At 41.5% G+C, this 13,142-nt stretch overlaps 1 protein-coding gene across 1 annotated transcript in view; it reads right to left on the bottom strand.

Moving 5' to 3' along the window:
* Blnk (B cell linker) overlaps positions 1-11,807 on the bottom strand; it is an 80,650-nt gene extending 68,843 nt beyond the window's left edge. Inside the window, exon 1 of the mRNA XM_010618129.3 lies at positions 11,532-11,807. Within this exon, the coding sequence (XP_010616431.1) occupies positions 11,532-11,578 (47 nt within the window). The 5' untranslated portion in view covers positions 11,579-11,807. The remainder of the gene's footprint in view (positions 1-11,531) is intronic.
* Between the last annotated feature and the right edge of the window lie 1,335 nt (positions 11,808-13,142).

The raw sequence follows: 13,142 nt of genomic DNA on the forward strand, positions 1-13,142 counted from the left end.
CGTTCCTAGTGCATCTACTAATAAATATGGCACTAATTATACTTTTTGTTCATCCCACATCTTTTTACAGTTTGAGCCAAGTAAAGTTGCAAAGTGAAAAAAAAATGGAGCTATGTTGAATCTCCAATTCTCTGTTCTATATTTCAAGAAGCTTGGACATAGCCTCCCCCAGGAGAACTCTACTTACTTAGTTAGGTGTGGTCTCCTCCTCCTCTCCCCAGCCTTATCACCACGTTCCTGAACAAGAGTCTATTCCATTCAGCTACCAACTATTGATCGAACTCCTTGGGTGGGGGCTGGGGCAGACAGCTCTCTGCCCTGTGGAGTTTTTATTGTTGTTATTTTTGTTTAGTTGGGTTTTTTCCCTACCAGACATTAAACTCAGGACCTTGCCCTTGCCAGGAACACAGGGCACCACTAAGCTACACCCTGCCCCTCCCCTGTGGTTTTGAGCTAGCTGTCAGATAAATGATTCTTGCCTGGGTGCTGGTGACAGATAAATGGCTTGGTTCCTTAACCTGTTACAGTTAGTGATGAGTAGTGAACAGAACCCCAAATTGCTGCCTCATCCTGTGTCTCTCTAACAACATAATATATGGATAAGGAAGTCAAAACCAGGGAATGTTTTAAGACATTCACTGAGCTCTTACTCCCTGATTTACATATTTACTACCACAATGTCCCATAAGGACATTGGTCTCATAATCATATATCACAATATATATGTACATATATTTATATATGTATTTATATTTATATACATTTCCATACACACACACATATATTCCCACTTTCCTCATAAAAAAAATAGGCTAAACAAGATTGGGTGAACTTCTCAAAGACTCTGAGCTAATGAATTCAGAGCAAAGATTGAATTCCAAGTCTGGCTGATTCCAAAGTTCGTGTATTTTCCAGCCCAGCAAAAATGCCTTTCAAGGGCACCCCTTAAATTACACTTTGGTGTTGCCTGCTCAGTCTGTATGGGAGGCCAGCTCTGCACTGTGTAATTGTAACTCACTCTCAGATGACGTGAACTACTGTGGAAGATTCCTTGAGAAACACAGAGCAGTGTGGTTTGGAATGCATAGAATTCAAATTTGGGCCTGGAAACATGCAAGAACTTGAAATACTAACAGTATGAATTTGACAAGGTTTCCCTTGAGTCTCTGACTAGTAAGCTGATTGCTTTATTTTTAAAAAGATGTGTAGGAAAAGTGTACACTGGCTAAGCTAGGTTGTCATATTAGCCGATAAACAACAAAGAAAGAGAGCAGAAAAGATGGCATGGCCACGTCCTCTTCACAGGCAATAATGGAAGTGTGTTCTAGGGTTAGCTTGGCTGTGTGATACTGAACAGATAACTTCACCTCTCCGGCCTCAGCTTTCCTGAGAAACAAAGAGGCTGGAAAGATGACCTCTCGGGTCCTTGTAAGGTGAGTCAGCCATGCTGTCTACCCAGTGGTGGGGAGCAGGTGTGGCCACACGCAGACACTTTGGCCAGCTCTGGCTACCTAATAAGAGCCCAGTGTAAAATGAAAAGTCAGGCATTTTATTGAAATTATTAAGAATTTCAACACTGCAACCGCAGAGCATCAAGCTAGGCACAAGGGCTCTACTGTGTGCTTGGCCATGCGCCCTGAAAGTCCAGTGACTTGGCTGTTTGTCCCCTGCACTGTGAAAAGGGGTGACATCAGAAGGTCTGGGGCCTCTTCTTTAGGAAAGAAGTCAGTAGCAAAGTGTGGCCCAGCAAGGGAAAAGCACATGTTCCTCAAGCTGGCTTCCATGCCATCCTCTTAGAACAAGCATTGTCACTGCCAAGCTAGACCAAGGGAAATGGCCCATTTTGGAGGCCTACACTGTACTACCAAAAATGGTTGTAAAAATAAGCTTGTGGGAGTAGCTGCCAGTGGATTCTCTTTCAGGAGGGAGGTGAAGGCAGGAGCGGGTGGGTCAAACGAGGAGGAGCCGGGCCTGTGGGAGGAGCCCTTTGTGGAGCAGAGAACCCTCAGCTGTGGAATAACTTATGAGGCGGAAGCAAGTGGAGCAAAAGACAAGCTTGCTCACTGAAGGACGGAGAGCTGAAGGAGGAAAAATAAATGCACCAGTGATGAGGAGGCTCCACAAACCGCTGAGAGGTCAAAACCCCTAGGGGAATTTTCCACTGCATCCAGGCATCTCTGTCACTGGAGCTGCTGCCATAGTGCTGGAACCTGAGGACAGCAGCTAGTGTCACATGTTAGGGTTCCTAGCTGCCTTAGTCTGGAGGCAGACACCTGTATGGAGGATGGAATTTCATCCAGTATTCATTTCCAAAGCAACAGGGGTTCATCTCTTATTCCCCAATTGTGTGCTTGGTTCATGAGGGTCTAGGACAGGGATGGTGAAACTTTTCGAGTTTTAGACTGTTTAGAGTTTGAGAGTGATAACAGACAGCCTGCTGCAACACACGTGCCATATGGTTCACCACCACTGGTCTAAGTGCAGCAAGAACATGGAATGAGAAACATAAGGCCATTCCATTCCTAAGAGCTTAAATGTCAACATCAGATAGGGCAAATGGAGAGAAGCAGGGCACCTTAAAGACGCAGAATCCCCCCACCCAAAAAGAGTAGATACAAGATGATGACTTGCTACAACATGGATAAACCTTGAGACATTACACTGAGTAATATAAACCAGTCACAGAAAGACAAATACTTATGCAAGGTCCCTGGAGTATTTAGATTCACAGTGAAAGAAAGTAGGGTGGTGGCTTCCAGGGGCTGAGAGGAGGAAGGGATGAGGAGCTATAGTTTAACAAGGATAGAGTTTTGGTTTCACAAGACGAAAAGAGCCCTGGAGATGGATGCAATTGATGCTTCTCAACTGTACACTGAAGAATGGTTAAGATAGTAAATTTTATGTTATGGGTATTTTGTCTCCATAAAAAAAAAATCAGCCAATAAAAAAGTAAGGGGCATCAATAAGAAGTAATCAAAAATCCAGAAAGACAGGTGTCTGACAAGAAGGCAGTGGTCGTGATTCTCTGCTGTCCTGCAGTGCTGAAGTCTTAGGTAGATTTTTAAGGTTTCCTTAGGGAAAGTCTACCTACTGTGAGCAAGAGCACTGTGTCTCATAAGCTTGGAGGTAGGATCGAGGATCACACGTGAGCTTTGTGCATCTGACCTTCCAATAGATATTAGCCCCTGACCACCTGGACCCCTCACATGACCCTTCTCACCTAAGAGAATAGGATCTTTCCTGAGATCTTGATATGATCAAAAGCAATGTGAAGAGTCATTTTGTAGAGGGAGGGAGGGAAGATATAGATTTGCCTCATAATAGAGATGAAATAAGCTGGAAGAAAAATATTGCATCCTCAAAACCCACCTATCCATTTCAAAAAAATATTCACCACTGATCACAAAGAGCCTATCCTGGCTCACGGAATTTTTTTTTCCAATTCTCTGTCCCAGAGACGCTGCTGCAGAATTTTCATATATGACTAAGAAGATATCAAGAGATGGACAACAAATGCATATCATCTCTCTGCTGCTTGCTTTCTTCTTTCATTATTGAGACATAATACTTATACACATTTCAGGGATAGAGTAGGACAGCTCAATATATGTATGTAACATATAAGGACAAAATCAGAGTAATAAGCATTTCCATCTCTTCAAACACTAATCATTTCTATGTGTTAGGAACTTTTAGACTTCCCAGTTATTTTTCAATATATCACAGAATATTGTTATTATAATTTAGGAGAACTCCAGAACGGATTCCTCCTTTCTGTGATTTGGTGCCTATTATTTAGTCCCTGTTAGCCTATGAGGCTACAGAACACCACCATTAATTCCTCCTTCCCAACTGTGATTTGACACTTATTGTGTAGTCTGTTTTCCCTTTATGAAGGAAAATATGAGGTATTTGTTTTTCTGTGTCTGGCTCATTTCACTTAACATAATATCCTCCTGCTCAATTTACTTTGATGGAAACAACAGGATTTCATTCTTTTTATGGCTGAATAATATTTATGTATGTATGCACATAGGCACATGTATGTGTTACATTTTCTTTATTCAGTCATCCATTGATAGACACCTCAATTGATTATGTATCCTGGCTGTTGTGAATAGTGCAGCAATATGCATGGGTATTCAGGTGTTGCTTGCCATAATTTCATCTCTTTTGGAAATATACTCAGTTATCAGATTGCTGGAACATACGGTAGACCTAGTTCTAGTTTTTAAAGGAATCTCCATTCTGTTTTCCAGTTTCTATACTAATTATCATTCCCACCCACAGTGTATAAAGTTTCCCTTTCTCTGTGTCTTTTCTAGCATCTCTGATTCTTTGTCTTTTTGATAATAGCTATTCTGACTGGGGTGAGGTGGCATTTTGTTGTGGTTTTGATTTGCATTTCCCTGGTGATTAGTGATACTGAGCCTTTTTGTAAGCTTCTTCTGAGAAATGTATATTCTCTTCTGAGAAATGTGTATTTAGATTTGATCTTTTATTTTATTGAGTTTGTTGGTACATTTTAGGTATACAGTACGATTACATTCATCATTGGGATCTTGTACCTTTACATGACAGGTCTTGGTTCTCATTTTTTCCCCTTGTCCCTGCCCTCCCTTCACCCCCTAGATTTTATTTTTTAACTAGGGTCCTATGGTAATGATCACCTCCTGGACCTCAGGGCAGCACATTCTGTTCCAGGACAAGCACAGTGTGCCCAACTCTGTCCTGAATTTGGCTACTGGCTCAGACTCAGAAGCCTTTGAACCGTGTGTGTGTGTGTGTGTGTGTGTGTGTGTGTGTGTGTGTGTGTGTTTTGCTGGAGATCAAACCCAGGGCCTCACACATGCTAGGCAAACGCTCTACCACTGGGCTGCATCCCTAGTCTTAGCTCTTGGACCTCTTAATAGTTGTGTTATAGCCTAATTTGCTTTTTTCTCTTTTTTTTTTCTTGCTATTTTTGAGACAGGGTCTCACTGTGTAGTTGAGACTGACCTGGAACTCACTATGTAGCCCAGGCTGGTCTCAAACTCACAGCGATCCTCCTGCCTCAGCCTCCCAAGGCTGGGATTACAGGCGTGCGCCACCACGCCCAGCCTAATTTGTTTTTGTCCCACCATTAAGGGTTTCTCATCAAAGTTCACTCTGTCTACTTGCAGAAGTAGAAGCAGAGATTAAAAACTTTGCATTTCTTATGCCTAGAAATTTTTTCCTGTTCTCATTTCTCTACCCAGGAGAGAATAAAATACATCTAAATGGTACATGTAAATCACAGAATCTAACTATGTTTGACATAAAAAAAATTTAAACCACTTCATTGAACTGAAGCTGAGGCAGAAGGATCACAAGTTTGAAGTTAGTATTGGCAGCTTAATGAGATCCTGTCTCAAAATAAAAAATGAAAAAAGGCTGGGGATGTAGCTCAGTGGTAGAGTGCCCCGGGTTTGATTCCCAGTACCTAAATACATGCATATGGTTTTACTTTAAAACTAATTGCAAAAAACTCCTTTTCCCTTGACAATCCACTCTCTCAAAACTGTTCTAGACTGGGGCCAGGGATTTAGCTCAGCGGTTCGGTGGCCTGCCTTGGAAGTGCAAGGACCCGAGTTCAATCCCTGGTACCAAAAATAACAACAACAAAAAAAACTGTTCTAGACTAAGATGATCAGTCTGCAGTGAGCAGAGACCACAATTACAAAGATAAATATTGTATAGTCTACATTTAGATATATTCTGTCACTATCAGCACATACAGATGAGTGTGTGCTTCTTGTTCTTCAGAGACTTCATTCCACTGTTTGCTAACAGTGGCATTATTTACATTTTAGGCCACACAATTCTTTGGTGCAGTGACTGCCTTGTCATTGTGGAATGCTTAGAAGCATCCCAGTATCTATATCCTAGGTGTCAATAAGACTCTCCCAATTCTGAGAACCAAATATCCTCCCAGAGACACCGTTGTCCAGGTGTAGAAGTCTTTTTTTTTTAAAGAAACATTTCTGGTATAGTTTTCCCCCCATTAAGTTTATTGGTACATTAAAGCAAACAATACAATTATATTTATCATTGGGATCTTGTAACTTTACACGATAGATCTTGGTTCTTATTTTTTTCCCCATACCCCTGCCCTCCCTTCACCCCCTTCACCCTTCCCTATTTGATCTGAATAGTACAGCTAAGTCTTGGGAGAAGCCAGGGGAATAATATACCCATGGAGTCTCCCCACCATCCTTGCTCTGTCTCCCTCCCTCTCTCCCTCCATGTCTCTTTCTTTCATGTGGTGCTGGGGACTGTACCAGGGCCTTGCACAGCTTAGGTAAGGGCTCTACAGTTGATCTAGATGCCTAGCCCAACAAGCTATCTTTAGTATTCCTATCCCTCTCTCCTTTATCCCTCATGTTCTTTAGCAGGCTCAGATTCATGTTATTACAAAAGGGCAGTAGTGAGGTCATCACTGAAGATGAACAAAGCTACTATTACGCTCCACATATTGGATTGGGTCCATCATCTATTGGGGGAAAGCTAAAGAGATTGATGGCAAGTGTAAAAGAAAAAAAAGAAGAAAGGAAGGAAGAAAGAAAAGAAAAGAGAAAAAGAAAAAGAGTACCTCAGACATATGAGTTCCTGCTTATGGTTTTCCAGGAACAGCTGTGTACAGATAGGTGAAAGAATTGTCTTGAATTTTCTTAGGTGAGGACTCTGAAGTCCACTCCCACTCAGGAAATTTCTGATAACGTGGCTGCTATGTAGTTTGCCCACACGGAGGAGGAGGGCTCATCTGGCTGCTGTGAATTTATCATCCATCAGTGTGATGGCGCCACATGGCCAGCTAAGTGGATTCTCAGCTGTACCCACTCCCCAGGTAAGCAGTGTGAAATAGGTGCCAGAGTCCCTGGGAGGACTACCTCGTCTCTGTCCTTAGATGCTGCACCTCCTCTTTGCAGCTCCTTGTTCTGCTGGATGCTTGAGTTAAAGGAAATTGAACCCATTATAGCGGGAGGAAGAAAAGAGACAGCAAGTGACCACTCACAGCAGTGGCAGAGGTCCTGGTCGCTGGGTTTCCTTTTTATATACTGGTAGGACTGACCAAGGGCATGTACACTTATGGGTGCTTCAGCTCATGTTTTCTTGCTTGATCTTCCTAATAAACCAGTAAAGAAAGCATATCTAAACTGGATAAAGAAGATGTGGTTTTTCTATAACATGGAATACTACTCAGCCATAAAGAATGAGAAATTAGAGTTATTCATAGGAAAATGGATACATATTGAGGATGTACTCCTAAGTGAAGTAAATAAGTCACACATGTGTAAATATTGAATAGTTTCTCTGGTGTGAAAAATTAGAATGGTACACAAGATCTTAATGGGATAATTAAGACTACGAAATAGGAAGAAAAGGGCTAAAGGTATAGGGAAAGTGGGAAGGGTAGGGGAAAGGAAATAAGGGAAAAGAAAAAATATAAGAAAATGAAAAAATGGAAATAAAGAGTTTGTAAATGGGCAGGGGAGGAGTGGGTGAAGGGAGGGCAGGGACAAGGGAAAAAGTGAGAACCAAGACCTATCATGTAAAGGTACAGGATCCCAGTAATGAATGTAACTGTATTGTAGACCTAGATTGTACCAATAAACTCAATAAAAAGAAAAAAAAAAGCACATCTAGTTTCCCTTCACAGTCAAGGCTTAGGAAGTTTGAGAATCCATGGCTAGTTTCTAGCAACTGAAATCAGCCATTTTGGGCTCCACTCGCACCGTCCTTCTGTATACATTAAGGAATATTTCCTGAAGGTACTGAGATAAGATGATACCCTCAGAGAATAAAACATACCAAGCATGATTCCTGTGCTTAAAGGATTTCGTAGCATTGGAGCTGAAAGAGATTTTAGGAATTGTTTGCTTCCTCTACGAAATGAGGAACTTGAACTAGACAAACAGAGGACAGAGCGGAGATGAGGACCTATCCAGGACAGTGTGGAAGAAAGGAGAGAAAGCGTAAGACTACCCATTGTGTGTGAGTGCTTATAAGTGGAGATGCAGAGAGAATGAACTACTGACCCAAACAGGAAGGACTAGGGAGGGAGCTCGTGAAAGAAAGTTGAAAATACTACAAAGTCAAAGAAGTGGAAATTCCAATTAAAAGTCTAAGAGCTGGGGCGGGGGAGGCATACCTAGAATCTTTCAAATAAAGGTGAGCACCCTTGCATCCAGACATTCACAACAGAACCCACTATGTTCAACAGTTTATTAGCCACTTAGAAACTAGGAGGGATGGTTTGCCGTGTCTATAATCCATGCAAAGTTAAATCCCACAGATGTCAGAAGCAAAAGGAAAAAAAAAAAAGTCAAAACAAAAAGAAAAAAAAGAAATTTACCAGGGATCAATGTAAAGTGCTCTATTTGTGTTTGCAAAATTGCACAGTTATAGAATAAGTAACAATAATAATGATAATGATATTAATAATTATAATTTTTAAAATCTAATAATTAACTATGTGCCAGGTTTGTAGTGCTTCATGGTACAATTATTTAATCCTTACACTATTTATTTGACATTGGTATTGTTATTATCATCTTTACCTGACAATTGAAGAAACTGGGCCAGGGAGATGAAGTAATTTACTTGCCTGAAGTTACAAAAACCTTGTTCTGTCTGGTAGAAAATTACCGTACCCTTTAACCAATAAGCTCAGGGATGGGGAGACCCGGCCGGTTTGACCAAAGTTGTACCAAAGACCTGTTTTACTTGTAAATTAAGTGGACATGTGTTTGTGTGTCCTATACAGAGAGATATATAAGCAGAGATGACGAGACAAATGGGAGGTTATTAAAGATGTAAAATTTCCCTTCAAATTAGTTTCACCAAAAGGAATGTGTTCCAGTGTGATTCAGGATTATACATTTTGAAGTGTTCACCTACAAGTATGACATTGTTACGACGTGAGAACTTTTACTGTGAAAGAATTGAGAACACAGATCTCAGTGGGCATTCTGGTGATATCACTACCTTATAAAAAAGGGAAAATCATGGCTAAGAATCAAATAAAAGATCTTAAGAGTCTATGAACTCCTATTAACAGAGAAACCTACTTCATACAGTGCCTCAGTGGGAATAAAAGAATCATGTCGACACATCTCTGTGTTCACATGCAACTTAGCCACTCCTCCTATTTCAGTTCTAAGCTCTCAAGGTGAGTATCCAACCTCTCCAGTGACCATCTGTCTCCTTCATTTTGAGAACCCTTTCTTCCTTCCAGTCCTGGATTAAGGTCATTTCATTTACCCCTTGAATGAACACTCGCTGTCTCTATGTTTTGGCTAAAAATGTAAGCAAATTCTTACATGAGCTTTGATAAGCCTAAAAGCATAAACACAATTGCCCACTTATACTATCATCTGGTGCTAAATAATTGCACAGTTAGGCAAGCAGAGAAGACATACGTCTCTCCCCTAAGAAGACATAAGTCATAGGTGGCACACATTTCATCTATCCTTCATCATTTCATGTAATTACAGGAAAGATTTAGATGATGCTTAGAGTTTGCTGTGTTACAGTTTCATTTCTTTGAAAAGTTCCACATCAACAGTGCACATTTTACAAAAATAGGCCAATTCTGTAAAGACAACTTAGTAACCAAGTAGAAAAAGTGACTTTTCTCTAAGCAGATGAGTGCAGCATATGATTATCCACAATATAATTTTGGTTTTCTGTCCTATAATCTATGGTTTTGTGTTGCCTATCAACCACTCTGTGATCAAGCTGGACTTTGTCCCAGAGGGAGGGATCATAAAATGATTTAAATTCTATTGCCTTTCTTTATTTAGATTTCCATCTGGGTTTCCTGAAAGAGGCTGTAAGGCTTAGAGTGGCTTTAGATTGTAGAGTATGTCAAAAAAGACCTTTGGAACCCTCTTCCTCATTAGAGAGAATCCTTGATATTTGTACCTTATTAATTTCTTTCCCATATCTTGCTCTACTTTCGCTTCTCACTGCTGTGCTCCAGGTTCAGGCCTACAACTCTAGATGGTGGCTTTTGCTTAAATGCTCACTCTCCATCTCTGTCTCCAGGCTGCTCTGCCTGGAGGATACACCCCGCCCACCTTCCTTACAGCTGCACTTGTGTCAGTCCACTCTCCAACTTCCTCTGGTTAGAGTCGTTTTCAGATGGGCCTCACCTTATATATTCAACCATATCAGGACCTTCCGTCTCACATGGCTTGCTATTTACAGCCTCTGCAGGGTGGAAAACTCCCCACCATTCCACTAAGGGACCATGTTCCTATCAGCTCTGCATTTCCTCCCTCCCAGTTCTTCCTCCAGTTATCCAACTCCTTTTATGTGACCTGCTTCCCCAAAGCCCAGCTCCGGAAGCCTGTTTTCTGTGAAGCCTTCTATAGCTCCTCCAGTTCTCTTTTTCTGTGGGTCGGGGTGGGGGGTAATCGGGGATTGAACTCACGACCTCACGCTTGGGAGGCAGGCATGATGCCACTGAGCTAAATCCCTGGCCCTCCACTTCCCTTCTATATTCACATATCCCTTACTACTTGTACGTATGAACAGAGACCAAGGTAGCTGTGATGCCTTCTTGTTCCAGTCATACTGATGGTTCCATGGCTCTTAGCAGTGCACTCTCGAAATGGTGACCAGCTGAAGCTGGATCTCAAACTGCTCTTGTAAAGCCTTACTAGGTAGAAGACCAGACCCACATTTAACAGTGAAGGACCATCAATTCCAAACTAATTTCTCTTCAGTCTTGTCTCAAAAACCCCAAAGCCTCCAGCTCCTAATTATTTTTGATAACACATCTGCTACATGTGTCACATAACCACATAAAAAACTGAAGCTCCAATACAAAATTAGAATACAAGACACTCCCTGAACATTTAAAAGTTCCAATCTCCAAAAGTAATGGGATCATTATAATGAGACAAAAAGAAGTTCTTCAAAATAAAAATTTGGGAAATTATCTTTTCCTTAGTTCTTTGCCTCATGTCCTTGGGCCACTTCTGGTTTATTCTTCTAAAGTTGTTTCTTTCCTTAAATAATTATCAAACTATATTGAGTACACTGAAAAGAGTGATAGAGTTTCCCAGTGAACTTGCGATAAATGCCCACAAAATAAATAAAAGAATAAAACTACTGTATAATGAATACAAATGATTACAGCTATCTTAAAATTCAGTAGTAATCTATACTGAAATGGGTGCAGACTCAGTTTAGACAAAGTATTCTTTAACAGAGTTTATGGTAATTAGTCTGTGAAAGCTGACCTTTGATAGAATCTGAGCCCTGGGTTTTCCAATTTTATTACCTCTCTAGAGCTTTACACTTCATTCTGTCACGGGCAAAAGCCATCCAGGGCTGGCCCAATTATTCCTACACATTTCTTTAAAAACCCAAGTCTACTTCCCCATAACAAATGTCACTGCCTTTGAATCAGCAAAGTATTCCAGGTTTCAATATTTCTGAGGTGCCCTAAGAGCACTGGGGAAAAAGAAAGGAAGGATCCATATCAGACTGGAAAATCTTACCTCAACTTCTGACTGGCTGGCACAGTTATCTTATTAAGCTTGTCCATTCTTTTCCGTAGCAGACACGAGTCACTGTCCGGTGGTAATGTCAGCGGCTCCTGGCTCTCCCAGGGAGCAGCATGGTAAGCCTCTTGTCTCTAGAACTCCAGTTGCGGGAGTTTGACTTCTGAGCATGCAGGCGTAGCAAACACCCCTGCACCGGGGAGAAGTAAAACTTGCTGGAGCACATCATTGAGTTTCACGTTGCTGCGTAATCATGTGATCTGGGTAGCCAGCCAGCTTGGCCGATTGCTTCACACTGTATACACTTTAATAGTGAAACCTATTAGGCATGCAAATTTCTTTCCAGTTTCTTTTTTTTATAATCAGGTTTGGACAAGCTTCTGGATGGTCACTACTTCCTCTTTGCTCCAAACACGGTCCTCATTTTCAGTAGGTATTAAGCTGTCATCTGAAACTTCCTTGGCTCAGGGAAAAGCAGAATAATCATTTCCACCTGAATGACTGTTGGAGTCTTTCTGCGTATTTGCGTAAAAGTTGTGGATAAGCTTTTTCCACTTATATAACCATTATTTGAAAATGGAATTTTATAGCATATTTCAGGGTAGCAGGACAGAGTAGTAATAGTTTAGTCACTGAAGGTCTCTTTTCCTGAAGCTCTGTTTCAATGTGATGGACAATTCTGTATGCTAGTTCACTTAGGGATTTGAGACAGGTGACTCGGGAAAGGAGAGATGATCTCCATCATAAGCTCTGTGGCCTCCTTATCACTGGCAGAATCAGGAATTACCTTGCTGAGAGCATAATGCTTCCAAACAAAATCAGGATGTACTCAAAAGTCAGCAGACAAGAGCAAATCTAACAATTTTGCAACAATACCATTCCAAGACTAAGTGGAAGTCCTCCTAAAAGCAGAGTACTACTCCCTTCCTGGACTACTGCTCATGCCCTTGTCTACTGCTCACTTCCTCTTGTCTTGTCATCATACCCAGTAACATGCTGGACACAGGGTCATCCCAAGCACAGACAAGTAGGTGAGGTTGGGTAGAGGGAACCACACCTTCAGCAGCTGGACCCATCCTGAGAGCTCTGCTTCCCTTCTGGACGACTTCCCACTTCCTCCAGCTGGTCTGAAAACCACTGATTTACCTGTCATTTGTTGAACAAAAGGCAGTTTAGGGTCAAAGAAACAGAAAACAAGGGCGACAATTCCTTTTGTACCTAGACACATTTCCACTGCCTGCAGGAATGCCCTGATGGCCTTTGTGAAGTAAAGTGCACATTTTCCACATTTGTCAGGAAATATTTAATTTATTTACCACTCTGCTCCTAGGCCCAAAAAATGTACAGAGGGGGCAAAAAAGAGGGCTCCTAGTTACCTCTCCCGTCACAGACCCAAGGTTTGGCTGAAGAGAAAGTGGGAAAGAGGAGCAGACAAAAAGGTAAAATGGAGGAGGAGGAAAAGAAGAAAAGGAGAGAGAAGAAAAGGTAGCAGTAGCAGTGGTAGGGGTAAAACCTTAGATGGATTTCTTCCCCCCGGACTCTGTTTTGAACAGAGGTTCTGTACTTCTAGGCGTGACATTCATGCACTGTGTCTGAATTTCCAGTTCC

The sequence above is a fragment of the Fukomys damarensis genome, unplaced genomic scaffold, assembly GCF_012274545.1.
Source record: "Fukomys damarensis isolate Sample0158 unplaced genomic scaffold, DMR_v1.0_HiC HiC_scaffold_8, whole genome shotgun sequence".
Lineage (NCBI taxonomy): Eukaryota > Metazoa > Chordata > Mammalia > Rodentia > Bathyergidae > Fukomys > Fukomys damarensis.